Below are 23,066 nucleotides of genomic sequence, written 5' to 3'. Positions count from 1 at the left end.
TGAGCAAAACTGTGCTCTTACCCTGCTAATTGAACCTTCACACTCTGCTCTTACTGGTGCAATGTGCAATTAATGAAGATTGGCCACCAGACTGGTCCAATTTAGCCATGAAACCTACCACACTAAAATGACAGGTGTTTCAGTTATTTTGTCCAACCCCTGTATATAGACAGAGAGAGAGAGATGGTTGGAGTGAACTTTTGGTTTGTAATCCGAAACTTGTTCGTACGTTAAGTTGAAAAAGATCGTTCGTAACCCGAAATGTTTGTATAATAAACCGTTTGTAACTCAAGGGTCTACTGTATTTTGAAGGGACTGCTATTTTTTATTAAGTTAGTGTGTGCAAGCGTATGTAGCTTTGTGTGTAACGTGTTATCTAACACACGTCTCTCCTAAGCTCTGTTAGCCATTAGCCCTCAAAAATGTCAGCTCATGTTAAAAAAAAAAATAGAAAGATTGATATAAAATGTAGAGATTTAACAAGACATTGCACTTGTTCTAGCACATCTAGCACAACAGGATTAAACTTAGACTAGAAGAAAAAAAGAACTGAAAACAGGAAGGAAAACGAAATCATTATACTAGAAACAAAATAGCAATAGCACTTTGTGTACAGTTCATTTAGCTGGTCTTCACAGCAACAACACACACATTTTGTTCACAGTTGCTTTGGTGAATGTTGTTAAAATAGCGAAGTTATTTTAGCGTTTTTTCTTTGCCCGCCTCACATGTTCATTGCCATCAAAATGATGTATTTTACTTCTTTTGTTCTAAAGAGGTTTAATATTACTAATATTTACAAAATTAATTAATAAAATTTATATTGAGTCAAATTAAGTTCAGCCTATTGGTTCGACTCTCCACAACAAGTCTCCTCCAGTTTCTCTTGTGGTCCCTTTTGAAAATTAATTGCCCTTCTTTGATTACTTTTAAGAAATTGATTAATAGTGGTTGCTCAGGTGGCACAGCGGTAAAAATACACACTGGAACACCAGAGCGGGGATCTCTAATACATCGTATCGAATCTCTGCTCTGCCTTGTGTAAGTGATAAGATGCATACGGCATGCTGCCCACGTGTCGGAGGGGGCGTGGGTTAGCTTCATTCTCCTCAATCAGAGCAGAGATCGGCATTGGTGGAGAGAAGGCGTGATGCAATGGGGCATGCTAAAAGGGAGAAAAAGGGGAGAAAATGCATAAAAAAAATATATAAAAAAAGAAACTGATTAATAAAAAGTACAGTGGTATCTTGAAACTGTTCTGGGAGTGGCGTTGAGTTTAAAAGGTGTTGAGTTTCAAGGTATTTTTTCCCATAAGGATGTGTAGGAAACCTGTTAATGGTCCCGTGGAACTGCATGCAGTTTAAGCATATGTAAAATACTGGGGTTGTTTTTGACACTTACACACTGAAAATTACACAAATATAATATAAAAGCACTGAAATATAATTGAAAACAGTTAAAAATCAATAAACAATACAATAAAACTTAGTACTATTATTATTACTGATCTTATGTTTCTTAATCGTGGAAATGCTTGATCTTGGAATACCGTATTCCGTTCAGTAAAGGCGCATTCATAGCTTTTGCGATGGCTGTGTCGTTATTTCCTATGGAGTGTGGCGGTGCACAGAGCTTAACGTGACTTATTGAACTAAAACAAAGAGCAAAAATGTCATTAGTGGAGAGAACTTATGAGCAATAATAATTAAGAGAGGTTTAGTGTTCCTGTGTCGTTGTTTTAATCCATTGTCACGTTAAGCTTTTTTTTTTTTAACAAGTGTTTTAAACTCTTTTGGAAAAGCTGATTTTTACAATTTTTCAGCACCCCGAGCTGTAACACAAGTTTAAAAGTGAAACAGGAGGAAAATCAACCTAAATATAGATACATGTGGACACTTTTAGAGTAAATCTGACAGTTATTCCACATAAATGCAGATTCGTCTCATATTCGCACTTTAATGACGTTTTACTGCATCGTTCAAGCCAAGCGCTGAACAAAGCGAGTGAGCGTAGAAACAAGGAGGTGGTTTTAATGTTATGGCTGATCCGTGTACAAATTCACTTCATTCGACTGTTATACAGCACATCTGGAGGCGAGAAGGGTTTTGCTCATGTACACAACAATGCAATGCTGCGTGAAATACATAGGGGTTTTTCTGTTCTAAGAATTTGACTGACTGAGGGTGGGTGAGGGTGCGTTTCAAATCAGCACTCTTACTCAGTAGAGATCGGTAGCTTTGCTCTCAACTGATATAAAGCATCAGCTGTTGGAAATCTTAACAGCGATTACTGAATTAAATATGTGTGTTAATCGAAGAAATTACTAAACGATATGTGTCAACCATTTCTGTTCTCTTGCACTATGAGTTAGGGATGTCCCGATCACGTTTTTTTGTTCCCGATACCGATCCCGATTATTAATTTTGATCCCGATCCGATACCGATTCTCAAACCGATACTTGTATTTTCTAGATATTGTCTAGATAAGAACTAGATAATACTGTTCACACAGTGCACACTTCAAGTACATTACAGTTATTCAAATTAATCCAGTGTATATGTTTAACAACTAAATAGCTCTGCAGTGCTGAAGGGAAAAATGCTGCATCCAAGCTATTGACTTAATGTTTTTGTATTTTTACAAAATCAATCAAAATGAGTGAGATAATTAGTTTTACTTTAAACTTTACATTCAAAGAAAAAAAATGTTTAATGCAGTGATACACTAAAAATGAACAGAAATCTGTGTAGCAGCTTAACTTGAATATAAGAAAAAAAGTTACTTAAAAGCATTACAGTAAAACCTGAACACCAAAATAAAATGGAAAGGCTCTTTTGTTATGAAGGAAAGCCAGTTCTTAAAGTGCTTGTATTGTGACAATGGTTTGATAAACGTTTGTACATGAAGTGAGTGTGTTTTGACCCTTTAGGCCTTCCATAGAACATGAAATAGCGTGCTGGACTCAACTGTCGGCTATTCGGTACCGTAACAGAAGAAGTTAATAAAGTGTTCTGCTCCCGACACCATGTGAATATACTGTGCATTTATTTCTTTATTAAAAGAGTGCATCACTACGTTGTTTTGTAAACCGGTGTGATCCTTCACTCACACACACTCTCACACATGAACGCAGCTCTGCTCCCACCGCCTCGTGAAACGCTCACACTGCAGACGTTACACTTCACTGTTGGACTTGTTTTACTTTTCAATTTAAAGTATTTCCGCACAGCGGACATGCTGACGTAACACAAAAGATCGGGATTACGATCGGGTTTAGTAAAGCCGATTCCGATCAATTAAAAAATGCCTTGATCGGCCCCGATCCCGATCTTTGAGATCGGATCGGGACATCCCTACTATGAGTGTATCTCTGGCTGCATGTGGGCCGAGGTGCCTCAGCAGGTGTATGTTGGAACCCTGCGCTCTTGTGGGGATTCTCTTGGGGGGGCAATACGGTAGGGCATGAGGGAGGCCCTCTGTAGCAGTGGCTGTCATTACCACCGTCTCAGGAGTGCTCTGATGGCCCTACTTACTTTTCTTCTAATGACTCTTTTGCATTCTCCTCTTTGCTAATGAAGGTTCAGGTACAGAACATCTCTGCTGAATGAAAGGCCACTAATAGTCAGTCGTCAGGGGTTTGTTTTCATGTTTTTCCTTTCACTCGGGCTCCCCGGACGGCTCGGCTTGTCACACCAAGTTTTCCGATGGGATCACCTCGTCTCTCGCAGCGCAAGAAGTGTCTGGAAGGAGTACAGAGTGCGTCTCTCGACATTGAATGTTACTAGCATGCGTGTTTGTTGTTAGTTGTGTTATTGATGAAGTGTCGTGGTAACACTTCTTATAAAGCCCACTGCAATATAACTTTCTAACTGTGCTTAACATTACTTGGTAGACAATGTATTATAAGTAATTATCTGTTGTGGACATGCCACCTAATTATTAACTTCAGTTTTTCCGTACACACCTATTGCTAACAGGTGTATTAAATTAATTATATAAGAAATTGTAGGATCCCAGTTTTGTGGCAATGGTTTGAGGCCCTTGCTGTTGCAACACAACGGTGCCCTTGCAAAAAAACAAGGTCTATAAACATATTGGAACACTGACTTTTCCTGTTTTTCCTTTATACACAGGTACATGAAGTTCCTGCGTATAATGAAACACATGGGTTGGGTTGGCAACTCCAACTTTATTAATGGTCATAGTTTAGGAATGGGATGTTTAACAAGCCCATGGTTAGATATCCACAAGTACATGGTTAGATGTCCATGCTTTTGGCCATTTATGGATGTGGATGGGGGGTAAATCAAGCCAGTTTAAAGATCTCCTTCTAGAGAAGCTCATATATAACTGAAAAGTTCTTGGATGAGTGGTCATGCTTTTTAACTGTTGATGCATGCAGTCAGGTTAATTGAAGATACTAAAATTCCCCTAGGTGTAAATGTGTGTGTGTGTGTGTGTGTGTGTGTGCGCACCCTGTGATGGACTGGCGACCTGTCTGGGGTGTTTCCTACTATTTGCCAGGTGAATTGTACCCACCGAGACCCTGAATAGGATTAAGCGATGGTAAAAGTTTAGGTTTCTTTACTTATTACTGGATGTCTACGAGTAATACATTGTTGATACATGTGTTCCAAACAGCCAGGTTGTGGATGGGTACCAGATTTGAGTTGTTTGGCATTTACAGTACCAATGTGGCTGTGAGAAAAGTAGATCTTTAACAAAGTGAAATAAGATAAGACTGTATTTAGAAATTTGTAAATGCTTGCCCTGTCTTCCACTCTCACAAAAGTGAGTGTCTTTAGTCGTCGAATTTGGGTGTTTCAGCCACGCTGACTGCTAAGGTGGATAAATCAATGCTATAAAAAAGGGGGGAAGTGCACTGGGGCCCATGGCAGGGGGTGGAGGGGTGCTCCAAACCCCCCACTGCACTGCCCCCCCCCCCCCAATTGGCTGCACTCGCCAGGCCATTATTACTGTATTACAATATTTTCGTTAAATAAAATATTACAAGTGAGTGAGTACCTTTAATTCATTCTGATCAGCAATATATATATATATATATATATATATATACTGTGTATATATATATACAGTGTATCACAAAAGTGAGTACACCCCTCACATTTCTGCAGATATTTAAGTATATCTTTTCATGGGACAACACTGACAAAATGACACTTTGACACAATGAAAAGTAGTCTGTGTGCAGCTTATATAACAGTGTAAATTTATTCTTCCCTCAAAATAACTCAATATACAGCCATTAATGTCTAAACCACCGGCAACAAAAGTGAGTACACCCCTTAGTGAAAGTTCCTGAAGTGTCAATATTTTGTGTGGCCACCATTATTTCCCAGAACTGCCTTAACTCTCCTGGGCATGGAGTTTACCAGAGCTTCACAGGTTGCCACTGGAATGCTTTTCCACTCCTCCATGACGACATCACGGAGCTGGCGGATATTCGAGACTTTGCGCTCCTCCACCTTCCGCTTGAGGATGCCCCAAAGATGTTCTATTGGGTTTAGGTCTGGAGACATGCTTGGCCAGTCCATCACATTTACCCTCAGCCTCTTCAATAAAGCAGTCGTCGTCTTAGAGGTGTGTTTGGGGTCATTATCATGCTGGAACACTGCCCTGCGACCCAGTTTCCGGAGGGAGGGGATCATGCTCTGCTTCAGTATTTCACAGTACATATTGGAGTTCATGTGTCCCTCAATGAAATGTAACTCCCCAACACCTGCTGCACTCATGCAGCCCCAGACCATGGCATTCCCACCACCATGCTTGACTGTAGGCATGACACACTTATCTTTGTACTTCTCACCTGATTGCCGCCACACATGCTTGAGACCATCGGAACCAAACAAATTAATCTTGGTCTCATCAGACCATGAGACATGGTTCCAGTAATCCATGTCCTTTGTTGACATGTCTTCAGCAAACTGTTTGCGGGCTTTCTTGTGTAGAGACTTCAGAAGAGGCTTCCTTCTGGGGTGACAGCCATGCAGACCAATTTGATGTAGTGTGCGGCGTATGGTCTGAGCACTGACAGGCTGACCCCCCACCTTTTCAATCTCTGCAGCAATGCTGACAGCACTCCTGCGCCTATCTTTCAAAGACAGCAGTTGGATGTGACGCTGAGCACGTGCACTCAGCTTCTTTGGACGACCAACGCAAGGTCTGTTCTGAGTGGACCCTGCTCTTTTAAAACGCTGGATGATCTTGGCCACTGTGCTGCAGCTCAGTTTCAGGGTGTTGGCAATCTTCTTGTAGCCTTGGCCATCTTCATGTAGCGCAACAATTCGTTTTTTAAGATCCTCAGAGAGTTCTTTGCCATGAGGTGCCATGTTGGAACTTTCAGTGACCAGTATGAGAGAGTGTGAGAGCTGTACTACTAAATTGAACACACCTGCTCCCTATGCACACCTGAGACCTAGTAACACTAACAAATCACATGACATTTTGGAGGGAAAATGACAAGCAGTGCTCAATTTGGACATTTAGGGGTGTAGTCTCTTAGGGGTGTACTCACTTTTGTTGCCGGTGGTTTAGACATTAATGGCTGTATATTGAGTTATTTTGAGAGAGGAATAAATTTACACTGTTATATAAGCTGCACACAGACTACTTTTCATTGTGTCAAAGTGTCATTTTGTCAGTGTTGTCCCATGAAAAGATATACTTAAATATCTGCAGAAATGTGAGGGGTGTACTCACTTTTGTGATACACTGTATATATATATATATATATATATATATATATATATATATATATATATATATATATATATATATATATATATATATATATATATATATATATATATATATATATATATATATATATTAGGGCTGTCAAACGATTAAAATTTTTAATCGCGATTAATCTCAGAATTTCATATAGTTAATCGCGATTAATCGCATTAAAAAAAATCTGTGTAAATGTTATAGAAAACAAGGATTTTTAAGTGAAATGTTACAATTAAAATGGTGAACACATTTTATGCTAAATGTACTGATGTTAAAAACTGCTGGGACAAGAGAAAACTGTAAGGGAGTTTATTCACTCACATACTAGGCAGTAAATGTCAGATTGTAGTTTAGAATTTCTCCATCAGCAAACATTGTAGATCAGCGGTGCTTTAGGTGGGATAAGGCGTAGTTATTGTAACAGACTTTTCTGTGGTTTTATTGTGACAATGGTTTGATGGCCGTTTCTACACGAAGTGAGTGTGTTTTGACCCTTTGGGGCTTCCATAGTGCATGGACTAACGTGCTTGACTCAGCTTTCCGGTATTTGGTACCTTAACAGAATAAGTTAATAAAAGTGTTCTGCTCCCGACAACTTGTGAATATAGCGTGTATTTATTTCTTTATAAGTGCATCACTACAACGCTCGGTTACATTATGCTAACAAACCGCAAATGAAAAACGGTGGCAAGTCCGACATTAAAACGTTTGTTCTACCAGTCAAGTTTCAACATGAACTAGAATTTGCGTTAACGGCACTATTATTTTTAATCGCGTTAAATTGAAATCGCGTTAATGCGTTATTATCGCGTTAACTTCGACAGCCCTAATATATATATGAAATTTGTGAGTTTTGCATTGGGGCCCATGAGCTCCTAGTTACGCAACTGTTTGTGTACAGTTCCAGATTAACTGTGCAAAAAGACATAGTCTGATGAGTTTGGAATCATTTGGGACAGGCTTTTTTTTTGCGTCTAACTTCAGTGGCTGATCTTTCAAATTTTCCTTTAAATAAACGGACACAAACTCCCACAGACACATCATAAGTTCGCACCATAGGACAACAACAGAAAATGCAAATATTGTCATTGATTAGATTAAGATGGGCGGTATGGGTAGTTGTAGCCTAGCAGTTAAGGGACTGTACTAGTAATCGAAAGGTCACTGGTTCAAGCCCCACCACGGCCAGGTTGCCACTGTTGAGCCCTTGAGCAAGGCCCTTAGTTGCTTAGACTGTATACTGTCACGGTACTGTAAGTCATTTTGGATAAAAGTGTCTGCTAAATGCTGAAAATGTTGGACAGCTTTTGCCTACTTGGATCAATTATTAACGTCAAGGGATGCAGGATGAAATGTGACAGACTGGCACTTGACGGAACAAGTGAAACAAATGCCAATATTCTATTGAGTATTCTCACCAATATGCCAATATTCTAAATAGCCTTGATAGATTTGTACAGTAATAATAATAATAATAATAATAAAAGTAATAATCTGGCATTGTGTAATAGTAAGAGCCACCTTGGGTCAGGCTCACAAATACAGAAGATGCTTGGTGTTCCGTGAACCATGCCAATGGGGGAAGCGTATCAGTGCACAGTCCCAAACCAGGATAACTAGAAGGGTTGCGTCAGGAAGGGCATCCGGTGTAAAAACTGTTCCAGATCAAATAAGTGGATAAATGATCTAATTGGAGCAGCTGAAAGGAATCATTAAGTCATATCATTTATTAATTCCATTTTTTCCATTAATTCCACTACTATTTAAATGATCCTTATTATTTGTTATCTCTGATCGTATATGCTTGATATTATTTGTAGTACATTTCACACTTAAAGGCTTGGAAAGTATGGAAGTGGTGTGTTTGTTTTGTTTTCTTTATTTGGGGCGTGGTACGTTCTCGTGTCAGTTTGCTTTGTGTCTCTGTAGCCGTTTGTTTTGTTGTATTGTGGTGATTATATGATGGGGGATCACTGGGGGCCTAATTACCGTATAGCTGTCTCTACTCTCCAAGGAAGAGGTGCAGGAAAAACAAGTGTTGTTCTAAGAAGGGCCTTATTCTCCGCCGGCCTCTCCCTCCCTACCTCCCTACCTTCCTGCATGCACGCCTCTCTCGGCACTACTCCACTGGGAAGAAAGTCTGAGACTGAGATTTGCTTGAATGATGGACAGGACACAGCACATCAGGAACGTTCGCTTTGGCTGAGTGATGTTAAGTACCAGGTAAAATAGGGCAGCATGCTCAGTTCAGTAGGTGCAGGATGTGGTGTGGGTGCTGCACAGCTCTATAGTCCTGGAGGCTTGAGTTTGAAGTGTACATGCTGTCACTGTCTCCGAGATGTTGGCTAGGTTTACCCGTGTCTGCGCCTTTTGTCTGGTTAGACGTTCAGACGTTCCAAAAACATGCAGAAGGTGGATTTGTTGATTTAAATTACCCCTGGGCGTGTGAGTAAATGGGTCAGTGTAGTGTCCCGAGATGGATTAGAGCTCAGTCCAGGCGGTAAATGAAATTAAATGACTATTTTACTCTAAAAATGATCTTAAAATGCATCATTCACAGTATATGGATGAAAGTATGTGGACACAAAACAAGTTTAGGTGTTATGTTGTTTCTGTGACCACAGTTTGGGGAAGTCCCCTCCCTGTTCCAGCCTGATTTGCACAAGATTTGACACATTTAGTCAACGGCTGAAGGCTTGCGGTATAGTTTGGACTGTCTTTTGCAAGCCAGTGCCTGAACTCTTAAAACTCTTTTGACTGAATGGGCACAAATTCCCACAGACACACTACACAATGATGTGGCAAGTCTACTCAAAAGAGTTCTGGCTGTTATAGTGATAAGTTCATTTTAATGTCTTTGGTTTTGGAATTAGAGGTTGTGTATCCACATAATTTGATTTATATAGGGTCTATGACCGACCAAAGCTTAGTAGCTGCACCCAAAAATATTGGGACACTTAGTAATATGTTTATTATAGTTTGATTTGAGTGCAGCATTAGTGGACGACCAAGGGATTTTTTTTGTTTTGCTTCTTGTTGTCGCTATATATATATAAGCACATTGTAGTTCTACAATTACTGATGTGTAGTCCATCTATTTCTCATTTCTCTACATACCTTTTTAGCCTGCTTTCACCCTGTTCTTCAATGGTCAGGACCCCCACACAGAGCAGGTATTATTTAGGTGGTGGATCATTCTCAGCACTGCAGTGACACTGACATGGTGGTGGTGTGTTAGTGTGTGTTGTGCTGGTATGAGTGGATCAGACACAGCAGCGCTGCTGGACTTTTTAAACACCTCACTGTCACTGCTGGACTGAGAGTAGTCCACCAACCAAAAATATCCAGCCAGCAGTGCCCCATAGGCAACGTCCTGTGACCACTGATGAAGGTCTAGAAGATGACCAACTCGAACAGCAGCAATAGATGAGCGACGTCTCTGACTTTACATCCACAAGGTGGACCAACTAGGTAGGAGTGTCTAATAGAGTGGACAGTGAGTGGACACAGTATTTAAAAACTCCAGCAGCGCTGCTGTGTCTAATCCACTCAAACCAGCACAACACACACTAATACACCACCACCATGTCATTGTGAATGCAGTGCTGAGAATGATCCACCACCTAAATAATACCTGCTCTGTGGTGGTCATTGAAGAACAGGGTGAAAGCAGGCTAAAAAGGTATGTAGAGAAACAGATGGACTACAGTCAGTAATTGTAGAACTATATAGAAGTACTTCTATATGGTAAGGTGAGATGATAAAATGGACAGTGAGTGTAGAAACAAGAAGGTGGTTTTAATGTTATGGCTGATCAGTGTATATATATATTTTTTGAATCAGGTCACATGACTTGGTGACTGGGTGAGTTTTGTTTGCCGCTGTGTTCTTGTCTTGTGTTTCCGAAACCCCTGTTAAGATGAAGTGTTTACCGAGGATAAATAAAGGAATACATGAATGAATTACATAAGACATTATAAATAATTAGCTGGTTAGTATTAGAGACTACTCAGTGAATGATCCTGGTCAGGGTCATGGTGGGTCCAGTTTAACACAAGTCAGGAATACCCTGGACAGGGTGCCAATCCATCACAAGGCTTCAGCCACCCCTCCCTCAGACAAAGCTAATCATCTGTGTGTAGATAGCACACACATGACCACAGATAGCATCGCTGAGATTCGACCCCAGTTCAGTGGTGGTGTAGCGTAATACACCACTGTGCCACCTGAGCGCCTTATATTAAGGCTTAATTTTTTTGTATTGTGTATTATTTTTATTTATTCATTTAGTGTTTTGTAAGTCTTGTCAATTGATTTTAGTGAACATAGTAGTGAGTTTGTGAATGAACACATGAATAAACACTGCACATTGTATTGAATCACTGTAATTTCTATCTGACTGCCTGTGAGACAGTAAAATAGTGGATTTGGGAGATGATTTTGTAACCCCTTTTAATAATAATAATTTAGAACTGTAATTTAGTTATATTACTTCTTTATATAGTTTTAGCCGCTATTTAATTTAGATGATACTGTTTTTGTTTACAGTATTTCTTTTTTTAATTATTTAAATCTTTTTATTATTTATTTAATACATTAATTTGGTTTTAGTTGTTTTCTTGTATAATAAACATACTGAATATATTATTATTATTATTATTATTATTATTATTATTATGATTTATTATTTTATGGTTTTTTTTAATTATTATATTTTTACATTAAATAAATGTCATGAAATGTTTCAACACATTGTTGTTCCTTTAATTAGTACATTCCATTTTCCATGAAATGATTTACTTTAAATATTTAAAAAGTTATTTATCTATTTTTGGCAGTATTTTTATTTTTTATTTGATCATATTTTTATTTATTACTTTATTGCTAATATTAAAAAAAAAATTTTTTTATTTTTGGCAGTCTTTTTTAAGCTTTTAAACTCTACTAAAGATTTATTTGAAGTGTCTTTGGTTCTATTTAATTCTTTTTTTTATTATTTAATAATAATAATAATAATAATAATAATAATAATAATAATAATAATGGAATTCCTTGCAGTATTTCTAGTTGTTATTTTGTTGTACTTTGTAATTCAATCTAAAAAAAAAAAATAACTAGACTTTGCAGTATTTCTAGTACAACGCTTGGCTGGCACAGCCATAAATTATGCTAGCTCACTATTGCTGGGATCCAGGGTTCGAATCCCCAATGGTGTTGGGGGATGGCTTTAGATATTTATCTATGCTGTTTGTATTGTGGATGAGATTATTTGTGCTGTATACTGTCACAAACCTGTGCAGCTATTTCTTAATTTGAGGGGAGAAAAAGAAGAAAGCCTGGTGGCAGGGAGAGAGACTTTAGTTACACAGGACTCCAAATTAGGGCAGTAAGATGGTGCAGCTGGTAAAATGGGTGCTGCAAAGCAAGGTTTTTAGGGAGTAAGAAGTTGGGAGTGTCCACATAGGTTTAATTCCAGAGTTCTGATTATCACTCCACTCCCAAAGACTGAATGCTGAATGTGGATTGGCTGCCTGCATGAATGGGGGGGGTGAATGTTTGAATGTGTGTTGCCCTGCCATGACTTGGCACCCTGTCCAGGGTGTGTCTGCCTTGTGTCCAGTGTTTCTGGAGGGTGCTGGACCCACAGCAAGTCTGTCCAGGTTTAAACAGTTACTGAAAATAAATAACAAAACATGGTGCTCTTGATGTACTACATCATGATGAACATCTACGGCATTTAGCAACTGATTTAATGTAGTTCAGGCGATTGAGGGTTAAGGGCCCTGCTCGAGGCAACTTGGAAATGGTAGGGCTTGAACTGGCAACCTTATGATTACTGACCAATCACTGCCCAATCATAAGCATTATATAGAATTTACCTAAGCCATGATTGATGTTTTTGGCTTGATCACTGAATCCTTTATTACTTTTCTAACAGATCACATATGTTACCTTACCGGCTTCATGTCTGTATCTCTCCGTCTTTCTGCCTGGTGCTCTCACTCCATTAATGAATCTAACAGAGAAAAGAAAAAGAGCTCATGCTAATTGAGCAGCGTAATTAATAATCATCAACATTTTGTATTTTACATGTGAATCGAGTGTGAGGGGGTTGGGGGGGGGGCGGGGGGCTTCTTTAGTAAAAACAAGCGGTGAAAGACTGTCAATAATCAGTGCTCTACTGTGTATCCCAAACCTTCTTTTTTTCATGCAGCTCACTGCATAGATTGTAGAATTAAAAATTTTCAGGTTTAGTTCTCTGTTAAATAGGAACGGTCACAATTGTCTGTTTTTAAATGTGGAAACTGCGATGTAGTAATCTGCAGGTTATGCAATACGTATCATATCGACATCATCATCATCATTATTATTATTGTAGTAGTATACAGTGGTACCTTGTAACTCAATGTCCCCTAAACTCGATGCCCTTTGTCAAGAAATTTGTACCCTTAAACTCAACCTTTCCCTTAAACTCAACATGTGTGCGACTGCTGCTTTGTTCAGCACTCGGCTTGAGCGGTGCGCTAAAATGTCATGAGACGAATTCCGCATTTGTGTGGAATAATCATCAAATTCGCTCTGATAGTAGAGATGCATGAGTACCGATACTGGTATCGGGTATTTGCCCGATACCGCGCTCATTAACTTGTACTCGTACTCGCAAACGAGGCTCCGATACTAAACATCCGATACCGTGTGCCTAGTGCACGTTGCTGCGTTATGTCTAGTTCACACTACACGATTTTTGCCCTGATTTTCGCTCGGCGACTGGTCGGCGCTAGATTTGCCGGCTCGGGAGCAACTCGGCTCTCGATCGCTGAGTGTGAACTATCCAACAACTCGATCCGACCGGCTCGCCGAGCGCTCAGCGACCGGATCAACTTTTCTAGCATGTCAGATATCTGATCTCAGATGTGCGACTGGGAATGAGTGACATGTCGAACAGCCAATGAGAACACAGGATATGGCGTGAGGGGAAACGCAGGAGAGGAGTGTAAACAGGTGGGACAGGGGGATAATATAGTTTATATCAGAATACACCGGCACACACACGTTTTACAGTATTTCTGACCTGATCGTTCTCTACAAAACATAACAACAAAACACCAACATTGCAAAAATATTTATTAACCTCCAACTCATTAACTCCATCATTCTAAATAGGTATTGGTATCGGTATCAGTATCGGCAAGTACAAAAATACATGTACTTGTACTCGGTTGGGAAAAAAATGGTATTGATGCATCCCTATCTGAAAACGTCCACATGTATCTGTGTTTATCTGGTTTTTTCCTAATTTTCACTTTTAAACTTGTGTTATAGCTCGAGGTGCTGAGAAATTGTGAGAATCAGCTTTTCCGAGAGTCTAAAATGCTTATTGTTAAAAAAAAAAAAGCTTAATGTGACTTAATGTATTAAAAGAACGACATAGAAAAACTAAACCTCTCTTAATTACTGCTTATAAGTTCTAAGTTCTCTCTACTAATTAAGAAGCATAAGGATACAATAAAGAAGTAAAGGTAAAGAGCAGGTTTTATTGTATTTTTGATTGATTTTTAACTTTTTAAATTGTATTTCAGTGTTTTTACATTATATTTGTGTTATTTTTAGTGTATAAGTGTCAAAAACAACCCCATTATTCTACATTAGCCTAAAATACATGCAGTTCCACTGAGAATGGCCCATTCTCAACACTCCGGTGCAGCAGTGATTCTATAGACAAACCCTGTTAGCAACAGCTGGGCAACAGTCAGTAATTGTATATCCACAAATTACTTCTGTTTGCTAAGTGTGGTTTACTTTAAACAGTGCTTGGCGAATATATGTGATATTTATTATAATTTATTCCAAATATTTTTACACCCTAAATTACAAATTTCATTTGTCACAGTGAAAATAAAATTGCACTATGCAAATTTCATGATTTTTGTGTGTATTTGCTGTTTACAGGAGTTCTTCGAGCATGCTAAACAGCTTTGGGATGATGAGGGCGTGAAGGCCTGCTTTGAACGGTCCAATGAGTACCAGCTTATCGACTGCGCCCAATAGTAAGTGCTTCCTTCTCCTGTTCTGATCTACATTCACACCCAGGTGGCACAGTGGGATATTCCACTCGCACAACTCTTTGGGTTCAAATCTCAGCTCTGCTACCGGTCGGCTGGGCGCCTAATGGCCGACGCAATTGGCAGTGCATAGCAGTCAAAATTGCTTACTAGTCTGATGGGTGGGAAAACACAGGACTGTACAGATGGTGGGGTCTTTGATGCTGTGTGAGAACAGCATAACATTAAAACCACCTCCCTGTTTCTACACTCACTGTGCATTTGATCAGCTCCACTTACCATCTAGAAGCACTTTGTAGTTCTACAATTACTGGATCAGACACAGCAGCGCTGCTGGAGTTTTTAAATACTGTGTCCACTCACTGTCCACTCCTATTAGACACTCCTACCTGGTTAGTTCACCTTGCCACCTTGACGATCGCTCATCTATTGCTGCTGTTTGAGTTGGTCATCTTCTAGACCTTCATCAGTGGTCACAGGACGCTGCCCACGGGGCGCTGTTGGCTGGATATTTTTGGTTGGTGGACTATTCTCAGTCCAGCAGTGACAGTGAGGTAGTGGTAGTGTTCCTGTGGGGGTCCTGACCATTGAAGAAGAGGGTGAAAGCAGGCTAAAAAAGTATGTAGATAAACAGATGGACTACTGTTAGTAATTGTAGAACTACAAAGTGCTTCTATATGGTAAGTGAAGCTGATAAAATGGACAGTGAGTGTAGAAACAAGGAGGTGGTCATAATGTTATGCCTAATCTGTGTGTGTATGTGTTATTTATTTATTTATAAATATATATATATATATATATATATATATATATATATACACTGTATATCGTGGCTTTAATAATAATCTGATTTTAAATTCTGGTGGTTTTATAATTACTGGTCAGGCTAAATAGTGTCTACATTAAATAACTAAGGTGCAGCAAGTGTGTATAATAAATTGTAATCCACCGCAGAACTATTGCGACAGTACTAAGTCATAATCTCTACTCTTACAGCATATAAAGGCGTGCACCAGCTTGAACTAGCTGATTTACGGCAGTAAAAATGCTCGAATCTGTTATCACTGCCCTTCCATACCTGATTCCAGCTTAATGATTAGATGGGATTAATGAGGTCGTATAAAGGACGCGTTCTTCGGGAAGCCTTTGATGTTCAGTGATAGATGGGTTGGTCGCGAGCGTTCTTTTTTTAACTGTTTAATGCATCTTATATTTGCTTTGACTATTTTTAGACTGGGTCAGGGATGACCACTGCAAAAGCTTGAATTTGTGGTTAACTAGCTATTTTGTTGTGGATTTGGACTTAAGTTTTGGATCATTTTCCTGCTAGGAGAGAACCACAGGCAGTTTTAGCTTTTTTGATGTAGGCAGCCGGAATTTAATGAAAAAAAAAAAACATGGTCCGCCTTTGGAAAGTTGGGATTAGGTTATTTTTGTATAACTATTCTTCTTTTAATGCTTAAGCAACGTTTGTTGCAGTGTTTGTTGCCTAGAAGCTCTTTTTTTTACTCTCATCACACCAAAAATTATGGATCTTAACAAAGTTCTGGTAGCTTCAAATAGTCTGAGTAGAGGTGGCGTCTAATTATTCATTCCCTAACCCTAAATTTAACATTGAAGACATTTAACATCGCTTGAGATAGAATGAGTAAGAATTACTTGGCAGGTAAGAATTACTAGGCAGTTGTAGCCAGTTGTAGCCTAGTGGTGAAGGAACTAGACTAGTTATCAGAAGGTCACTGGTTCAAGCCCCATCACTACCAGGTTGCTGCTGTTGGGCCCTTGAGCAAGGCCCTTAACCCTCATTTGCTCAGACAATATACTGTCACAGTACTGTGTCACTGAATAAAAGCGTCTGCTAAGTGCTGAAAATGTAAATGTACTCGGAATTTCTTAATAATTATAGTTTTTAATATTATTCACGTAAAAAATAACACAAATATAATTAAAAAAAAAAGACTAAATAAAAAGCTGATTCTTACAATTTCTCAGAACCCTGAGTTGTAACACAAGTTTAAAAGTGAAACAGTGAGGAAAACCCAGCTAAACACAGATACATGTGGAGCTTTCGGAGCAAATCTGATGATTATTCCACACAAATGCAGATTCGTCTCATATGCTCACTTTGATGATGTGTAATCGCACCACTCAAACCAGGCGCTGAACAAAGCGACGTAGAGTCAGTACAGACTGCATTTTTCACCTGCACGAGTCGAGTTCATACACTTGACAGCACTGTGTATGGAGGGCCACACCCCCATCAGCATTATTCCTCAGCCCTGTGCAGGCGCCATCAGTCAGCCAGCAGGGGCCGCAGTCGCACCAGTTATGAGGACCTATGATCCGACTTTCTTACCCTCTAACCCTGAACAACAGCCAATCGTTGTTCATGCTGCCGCCCAGCCCAGTCGGAAGGCAGAGCTGAGATCCGATACGATGTATTCGAAACCCCAACTCTGGTGCGCTAGCGTACTTTACCGCTGCGCCACCTGAGCGGCTGCGATTGTTCAATGTTAATTTGAAATTAAATAAAGCAATTTAAAAAAAAAAAAACTGAACACGTTGAGTTTAAGGGAAACCTTGAGTTTAAGGGAAACGTTGAGTTTAAGGGTACAAATTTCAAAGATTTAGAGTTTAGGGGAGGTTGAGTTACAAGGTACCACTGTATGTTTTGACTAAAACAGAACATAATGTTTAAGTACTGTCTGCTTTTTCTTGTTCCTCTTTTGTTTTTCTTTTGTTCTTCCTGTTCAATCCATTCAGTTTTCCCCTCCTCTCCACCCCCCTATTGCTTCTTTTCACTTTTAACTGACTTCCTCATCTTCTGTGTTTGGTCTGGCTACATTTAGGCCGCATTTGCTCTGTGGTTTTGGCTTTTTACTGCACTCGTTCGTCTGCGCGGCGCGGCTCGGCCCGTGTCGTGGCAGCAGAGGGAGAGATCAGCATGCTCGTTAGGTTCGTGTTTTCCTCTAGCTGAGGTAACTGAGGTAACTGTTGTATCAGAAAGTGCCGTCTCCCAGGTTTACCTACCTGTGTACTCACAGGAGTTACAATCGCGCCTCATAATGCAACATTATCCCATCGGGATCACTTTGCATGATCCTCGATGCGCGCTTGTGGCTGGCCACAAATGTGTTTCGTGTGTCAGTTCTGTTGTCATTACATGCAAAGTTTTGTTTATTTTTTTACCCCTGAATTCACTCTGGAAACACTTCATGCAAATTCATCTATAATGAGATGACTCGGTTTGTTAAGAACATCCTGAATGAAATCCTCACTGTATGGAGCCACACCAAATATACATCACCAAATTAGAAAACGTTGGGACTATGGAAAATGCAAATACAATAAAAACGCAGTGTTCCTTACATTTACTTTGACTTTTATTTGATTGCAGACAGTTCAAACCTGATATATTTCATGTTTTATCTGCTCAACTTCATTTCATTTGTTAATAAACATCCATTCCTGCATTTCAGGCCTGCAACACTTTCCAAAAAAACATTGGGACGGGGCAATTTAGGGCCAGTAATGAGGTGAAAAAACTAAATAATGATGTGATTCATGATTTGGTACAAAAGCAGCATCCAGAAAAAGGCTGAGTCTTTGATGAGCAAAGATGATCAGAGGATCTCCAGTTTGTCATAAAATGTGAGAAAATTATTATATGTACCTCAAAGAAAGATTGGAAGGGATTTGCATATTTCTCCCTCTACAGTGCATAATATCATTAAACAATTCAAGGAATCAGCAGAAATTTTAGTGCGTAAAGGTCAAGAGCGCAAGCTTAAGCTGAACGGCTGTGATCTTCGATCCCTCAGACGGCACTGCATCAAGAACCGCCACTCAACAATAGCTGATATAAACACATGGGTGAGGGATTACTTTGGCAAACTTTTGTCAAGGACTACAATACAGAGTTACATGCACAAATGCCACTTCAACCTTTACTGTGCAAAAAAGAAGCCTTATGTTAACCATGTCCAGAAGCGGCGTCATCTTTACCAGGAACGTCCATGCATTATTCAACAAGACAATGCAAACCACATGCTGCACACATTACAAAGGCGTAGCTGCATAAGAAGAGGGTACGGGTACTGGACTGGCCTGCCTGCAGTCTTGACCTGTTCCCAATAGAGAATGTGTGGAGAATTTTGAAACATAAAAGCGACAACGACGACCCCGTACTGTTGCACATCTTAAAACGTATTTGCAGGAAGAATGGAACAAAATAAAAGCTGAAACATTAAATCACTTGGTCTCCTCGGTGCCAAAACGTCTTTTAAGTGTGGTATAAAAGGAATGGCGACATTACAAAGTGGTAAATGCTTTACTGCCCCATTGTTTTGGAATGTGTTGCAGGTCTGAAATGCAGGAATGGATGTTTATTAATAAATGAAATGAAGTAATCAAATAAAAATCTGCAATCTGCAATAAAATAAAAGTCAAAGTAAATGTAAGAAACTGTGTTTTTTTATTATTATTTTCATTTTCCATGCTGTCCCAACTTTTTCTGATTTGGGGTTGTACTTAATTTTTTCAATAAATTAATGACAGTGATGTTTTTTTTCTTAAATCTTCCCCTCAGTTGTGCACAGATAAAGTAAATGTGCTTTTTAAAGGGTGAAAACACTTCTATTTTGTTATTATTATTATTATTATTATTATTATTATTACAAATCATATAATCAGCATAAGAATTTAAGTGAAAAGTTAAATCTTTAGGAAATTTTAAAATTCACATGAATTTTTTAGTATGCTAAACAATGAATGCTAATTTATTAGCTAGACCCAGCTTCTGCTTCGATAGCATAATGCTAACTGCTAGGTATCATATAGCAGCTATTTCTGGGAGTCTTTCACTCACAAAATAGCAGATAAACAAAAAGCCGTGTGTTAGAGAAGCGGATCTGTGAAATAAGTCAAAAATAACTTTTGAGGAACTGTAGAATTTGGAAACATGTCAAAAGTACTCTTTCTTCTGCTATTATATTAGCATCACATTTCACTAGCCTATGAGCACATGGGCATTATAAGAATGCAACTTTAACAAATAAAAAGTTGCATAAATGAACGTATAACTTTTATTATACTTTATTAGTCGCTCTGGCTAATTCTAGTCAGATTTCTTGAATTTATTTACCACATTTTTTAAATCTTGAACTAAGTAGTCTGACTGGACATTGAGAATCAGTAAATGTGCATTTTTACCTCAGAAACATACAAAACGTTAGCATGAGGGTCATAGAGCTGTCACTGTTGTTAATTGACTTATTTTCAGTTTGCCTACTGTACACACACACACACACACACACACACACTGACCATGAGCTATGTACAAGCTGTCCTTTGCTAATCTATGTCATGGCGCTAAAGAGTGCATATTGTCTCTGTATCGAGTGTGACATCAGTTCAACGTCATAGCTCGTTTCTCCCAGGAAGTTTCCCATTATGAGGAGGATGTACCTCGTAACACACATGCGCTGTATACACACGGCCATACTCACACGTATACAAACATAGCGGATTGTTTGCATAGGCTGGAGTGTAGCCGGTGCGTAACTTATGCAGTTGACACAGACTTGGCTGCTTTTTAACTGCGTTTAACCGCCAGTGTGTTATGTGAGTGTTAAACATACTGTGGACCCTTGACTTACGAATTAAATTGGTTCCGAAGGGCTGTTCTTAAGTCAAAATGTTCGTTAGTTAAACCTATTTTTCCCATAAGTATTCATGTAAAACAATTAATCTGAGCCAGACCTCCCAAACCCCCCCTTACCTAACCTTTCTAATGTCTTGAATTGTGTTTTTTTGTTACGAATACACGTATATTTCTCCTTAAATCTTAAATTATAGAATAGACATTCCTGTAATAAACAGTAATAAACAACAATACACAGTAGTACCATACTGTACATAAAAAACACACAATCACATTCAGTACAGTACGTGTGCTGTACCATACACCATAATACATTTCCTTCTTTTTTTATAAAATGTATCTACCAGAAGCAACAATAACTCTCATATTTCTCTGTTATTTCCTTCTTTACTTCAATAGTATTTTCGTATGGTAAACCGTTTGTAACTCAAGGGTCTACTGTACTTGAATTCATGGACAGATGCCAGGCCTGCAGATCTAGTATATAGGAAATATTGTACAGTGTAGTATAGTTGTTGGGTTTGCTACTGTACCAGCTGAAATGAGTCTATGCATTTATCCATGAGTCTTTTTGGTGACTCACAGCAAGAAGGTCCTGGGTTCGATCCCCAGGTTCGGCGGTCCGGGTCCTTTCTGTGTGGAGTTTGCATTTTCTCCCCATATCTGTGTGGGTTTCCTCCGGGAGCTCCGATTTCCTCCCACAGTCCAGAGACATGCAAGTGAGGTGAATTGGAGATACAAAACTGTCCATTACTGCGTTTGACATTGAAAACTTGAACTGATGAATCTTGTGTAACCAGTAACTACCTGTTCTATCTAATTGTAACCAAAGTGTGTAAAACATGACGTTAAAATCGTAATATATATATGCTGGTATGAGTGGATAAGACACAGCAGCGCTGATGGAGTTTTTAAACACCTCACTGTCCCTGCTGGACTGAGAATAGTCCACCAACCAAAAATATCCAGCCAACAGCACCTTGTGCGCAGTGTCCTGTGACCACTGATGAAGGTCTAGAAGATGACCAACTCAAACAGCAGCAACAGATGAGCGATCGTCTCTGACTTTACATCTACAAGGTGGACCGACTAGGTAGGAGTGTCTAATAGAGTGGACAGTGAGTGGACACGGTATTTAAAAACTCCAGCAGCGCTGCTGTGTCTGATCCAGCACAACACACACTAACATACCACCACCATGTCATTGTCACTGCAGTGCTGAGAATGATTCACAACCTAAATAATACCTGCTCTGTGGTGGTCCTGTGGGGGTCTTAGCCATTAAAGAACAGGGTAAAAGCAGGCTAAAAAGGTATGTAGAGAAATAGATGGACAGTCAGTAATTGTAGAACTACAAAGTGCTTCTATAGAAGATTCAGGAGGAGAGGGGTTAGGGTTTGGGAGTGTATGGTCTTGTCATTGGGAAATGTACTTGTCAGTGCACTCTGAGTGCTGGTCCAAAGCTCAAATAAAAACAAGGAGGGTTGCATTAAGAAGGGGTTACAGTAAGACAGGGCTTTTCAAATCAAAAATGGGTTGCAGAGGAAAATAATAATAATTAAATAAACTAATTTTAATAGGCACATAAACACTAATGTACACTAACGGCCCCTTGTGGACGCTTTACAGTACACCTCGTAAACCACAGTGGGACCAGATTGCCACCGGTTTCATTAATTAAGTATATTTCGTGATGCATTGTTTGTGTTGCCTGACTCGCGGTAAAAATCATGCACAAAATGTGAGTCACAAAAAAAAAAAAAGGTCGAAAAACTCTTCAGTAGTGAGCTCAAGTGGCACAGTGGTGACCCACCGGTACTAAGATCTCAAGCTCTCAGTTGGTCAGATGCCTACACAGACACATGATTGGCCGTGTGTCTGTAGGGGGAGGGACAATGGCTAAAACAGGGTTTCTTGTTGCTGGCTCAAGTGCAGCCTCTGTTGACCGGTCGAGGCTCCTGCACGGAGGGCGGGTAATCACAGATAGCAGTGCGTTAATTAAAAAAGGAACTAAATGAAAAAAAAAGTCAAGTCACAGTGTGTTTGCTCTTATCTAGTTAAAGAATTTGTGTCCCATAATATTCTGTTATTTTTCTGCTCTAACACCCAATAATACTTTGGATTTAGTTCTTTGAAGTAGATTTGTCCTACTGATTAATACGTAAATATTGCACTCTACTGATGTGTTTGTGGGACTGATTAAATGATCAGTGTTATGAACTAAGTAGCAGGCTCACGAGAGCTATAACGATTAGTGTTTGTTTTACTACCAGGTTGTTGTTTGGTTGGATTCCTCCCATGAGGGCTCTGTTGCATCAGGTGTGATGTGCTCCAGTACCGCCGGCTGAAGCTTGTTTGTTCCCGAGAACACTTTTGAGATGTAAAGGGAGCAAAAGTGCAACATTGAGACCTTACTAATAAACCTGTGGGGAGGCTCGTTATGGTGTCATAGTTTCACGCTTAGTTGTGGTGTAAAGACTGATGGTTATCACTTATAAACTAAGGTTTACTATGTCAGAGAAAAGAAATGTATGGTTTATTGTCTTGTAGGTTGACTCAAATCCAGTTTTCAGATTGAATGTCTGCA

The 23,066-nt window shown here is 39.3% G+C and overlaps 1 protein-coding gene across 1 annotated transcript in view; it reads left to right on the top strand.

The window, feature by feature from the left end:
* Positions 1 to 23,066, top strand: part of gnal (guanine nucleotide binding protein (G protein), alpha activating activity polypeptide, olfactory type) — a 93,947-nt gene that overhangs the window by 33,008 nt on the left and 37,873 nt on the right. Inside the window, exon 5 of the mRNA XM_062985774.1 lies at positions 14,705 to 14,802. Within this exon, the coding sequence (XP_062841844.1) occupies positions 14,705 to 14,802 (98 nt within the window). The remainder of the gene's footprint in view (positions 1 to 14,704; positions 14,803 to 23,066) is intronic.

This window comes from Trichomycterus rosablanca, chromosome 23 (genome assembly GCF_030014385.1).
Source record: "Trichomycterus rosablanca isolate fTriRos1 chromosome 23, fTriRos1.hap1, whole genome shotgun sequence".
Classification (NCBI taxonomy): domain Eukaryota; kingdom Metazoa; phylum Chordata; class Actinopteri; order Siluriformes; family Trichomycteridae; genus Trichomycterus; species Trichomycterus rosablanca.
The sequence above is the reverse complement of the archived record's forward strand: the minus strand, read 5'-3'. Positions and strand labels throughout refer to the sequence as shown.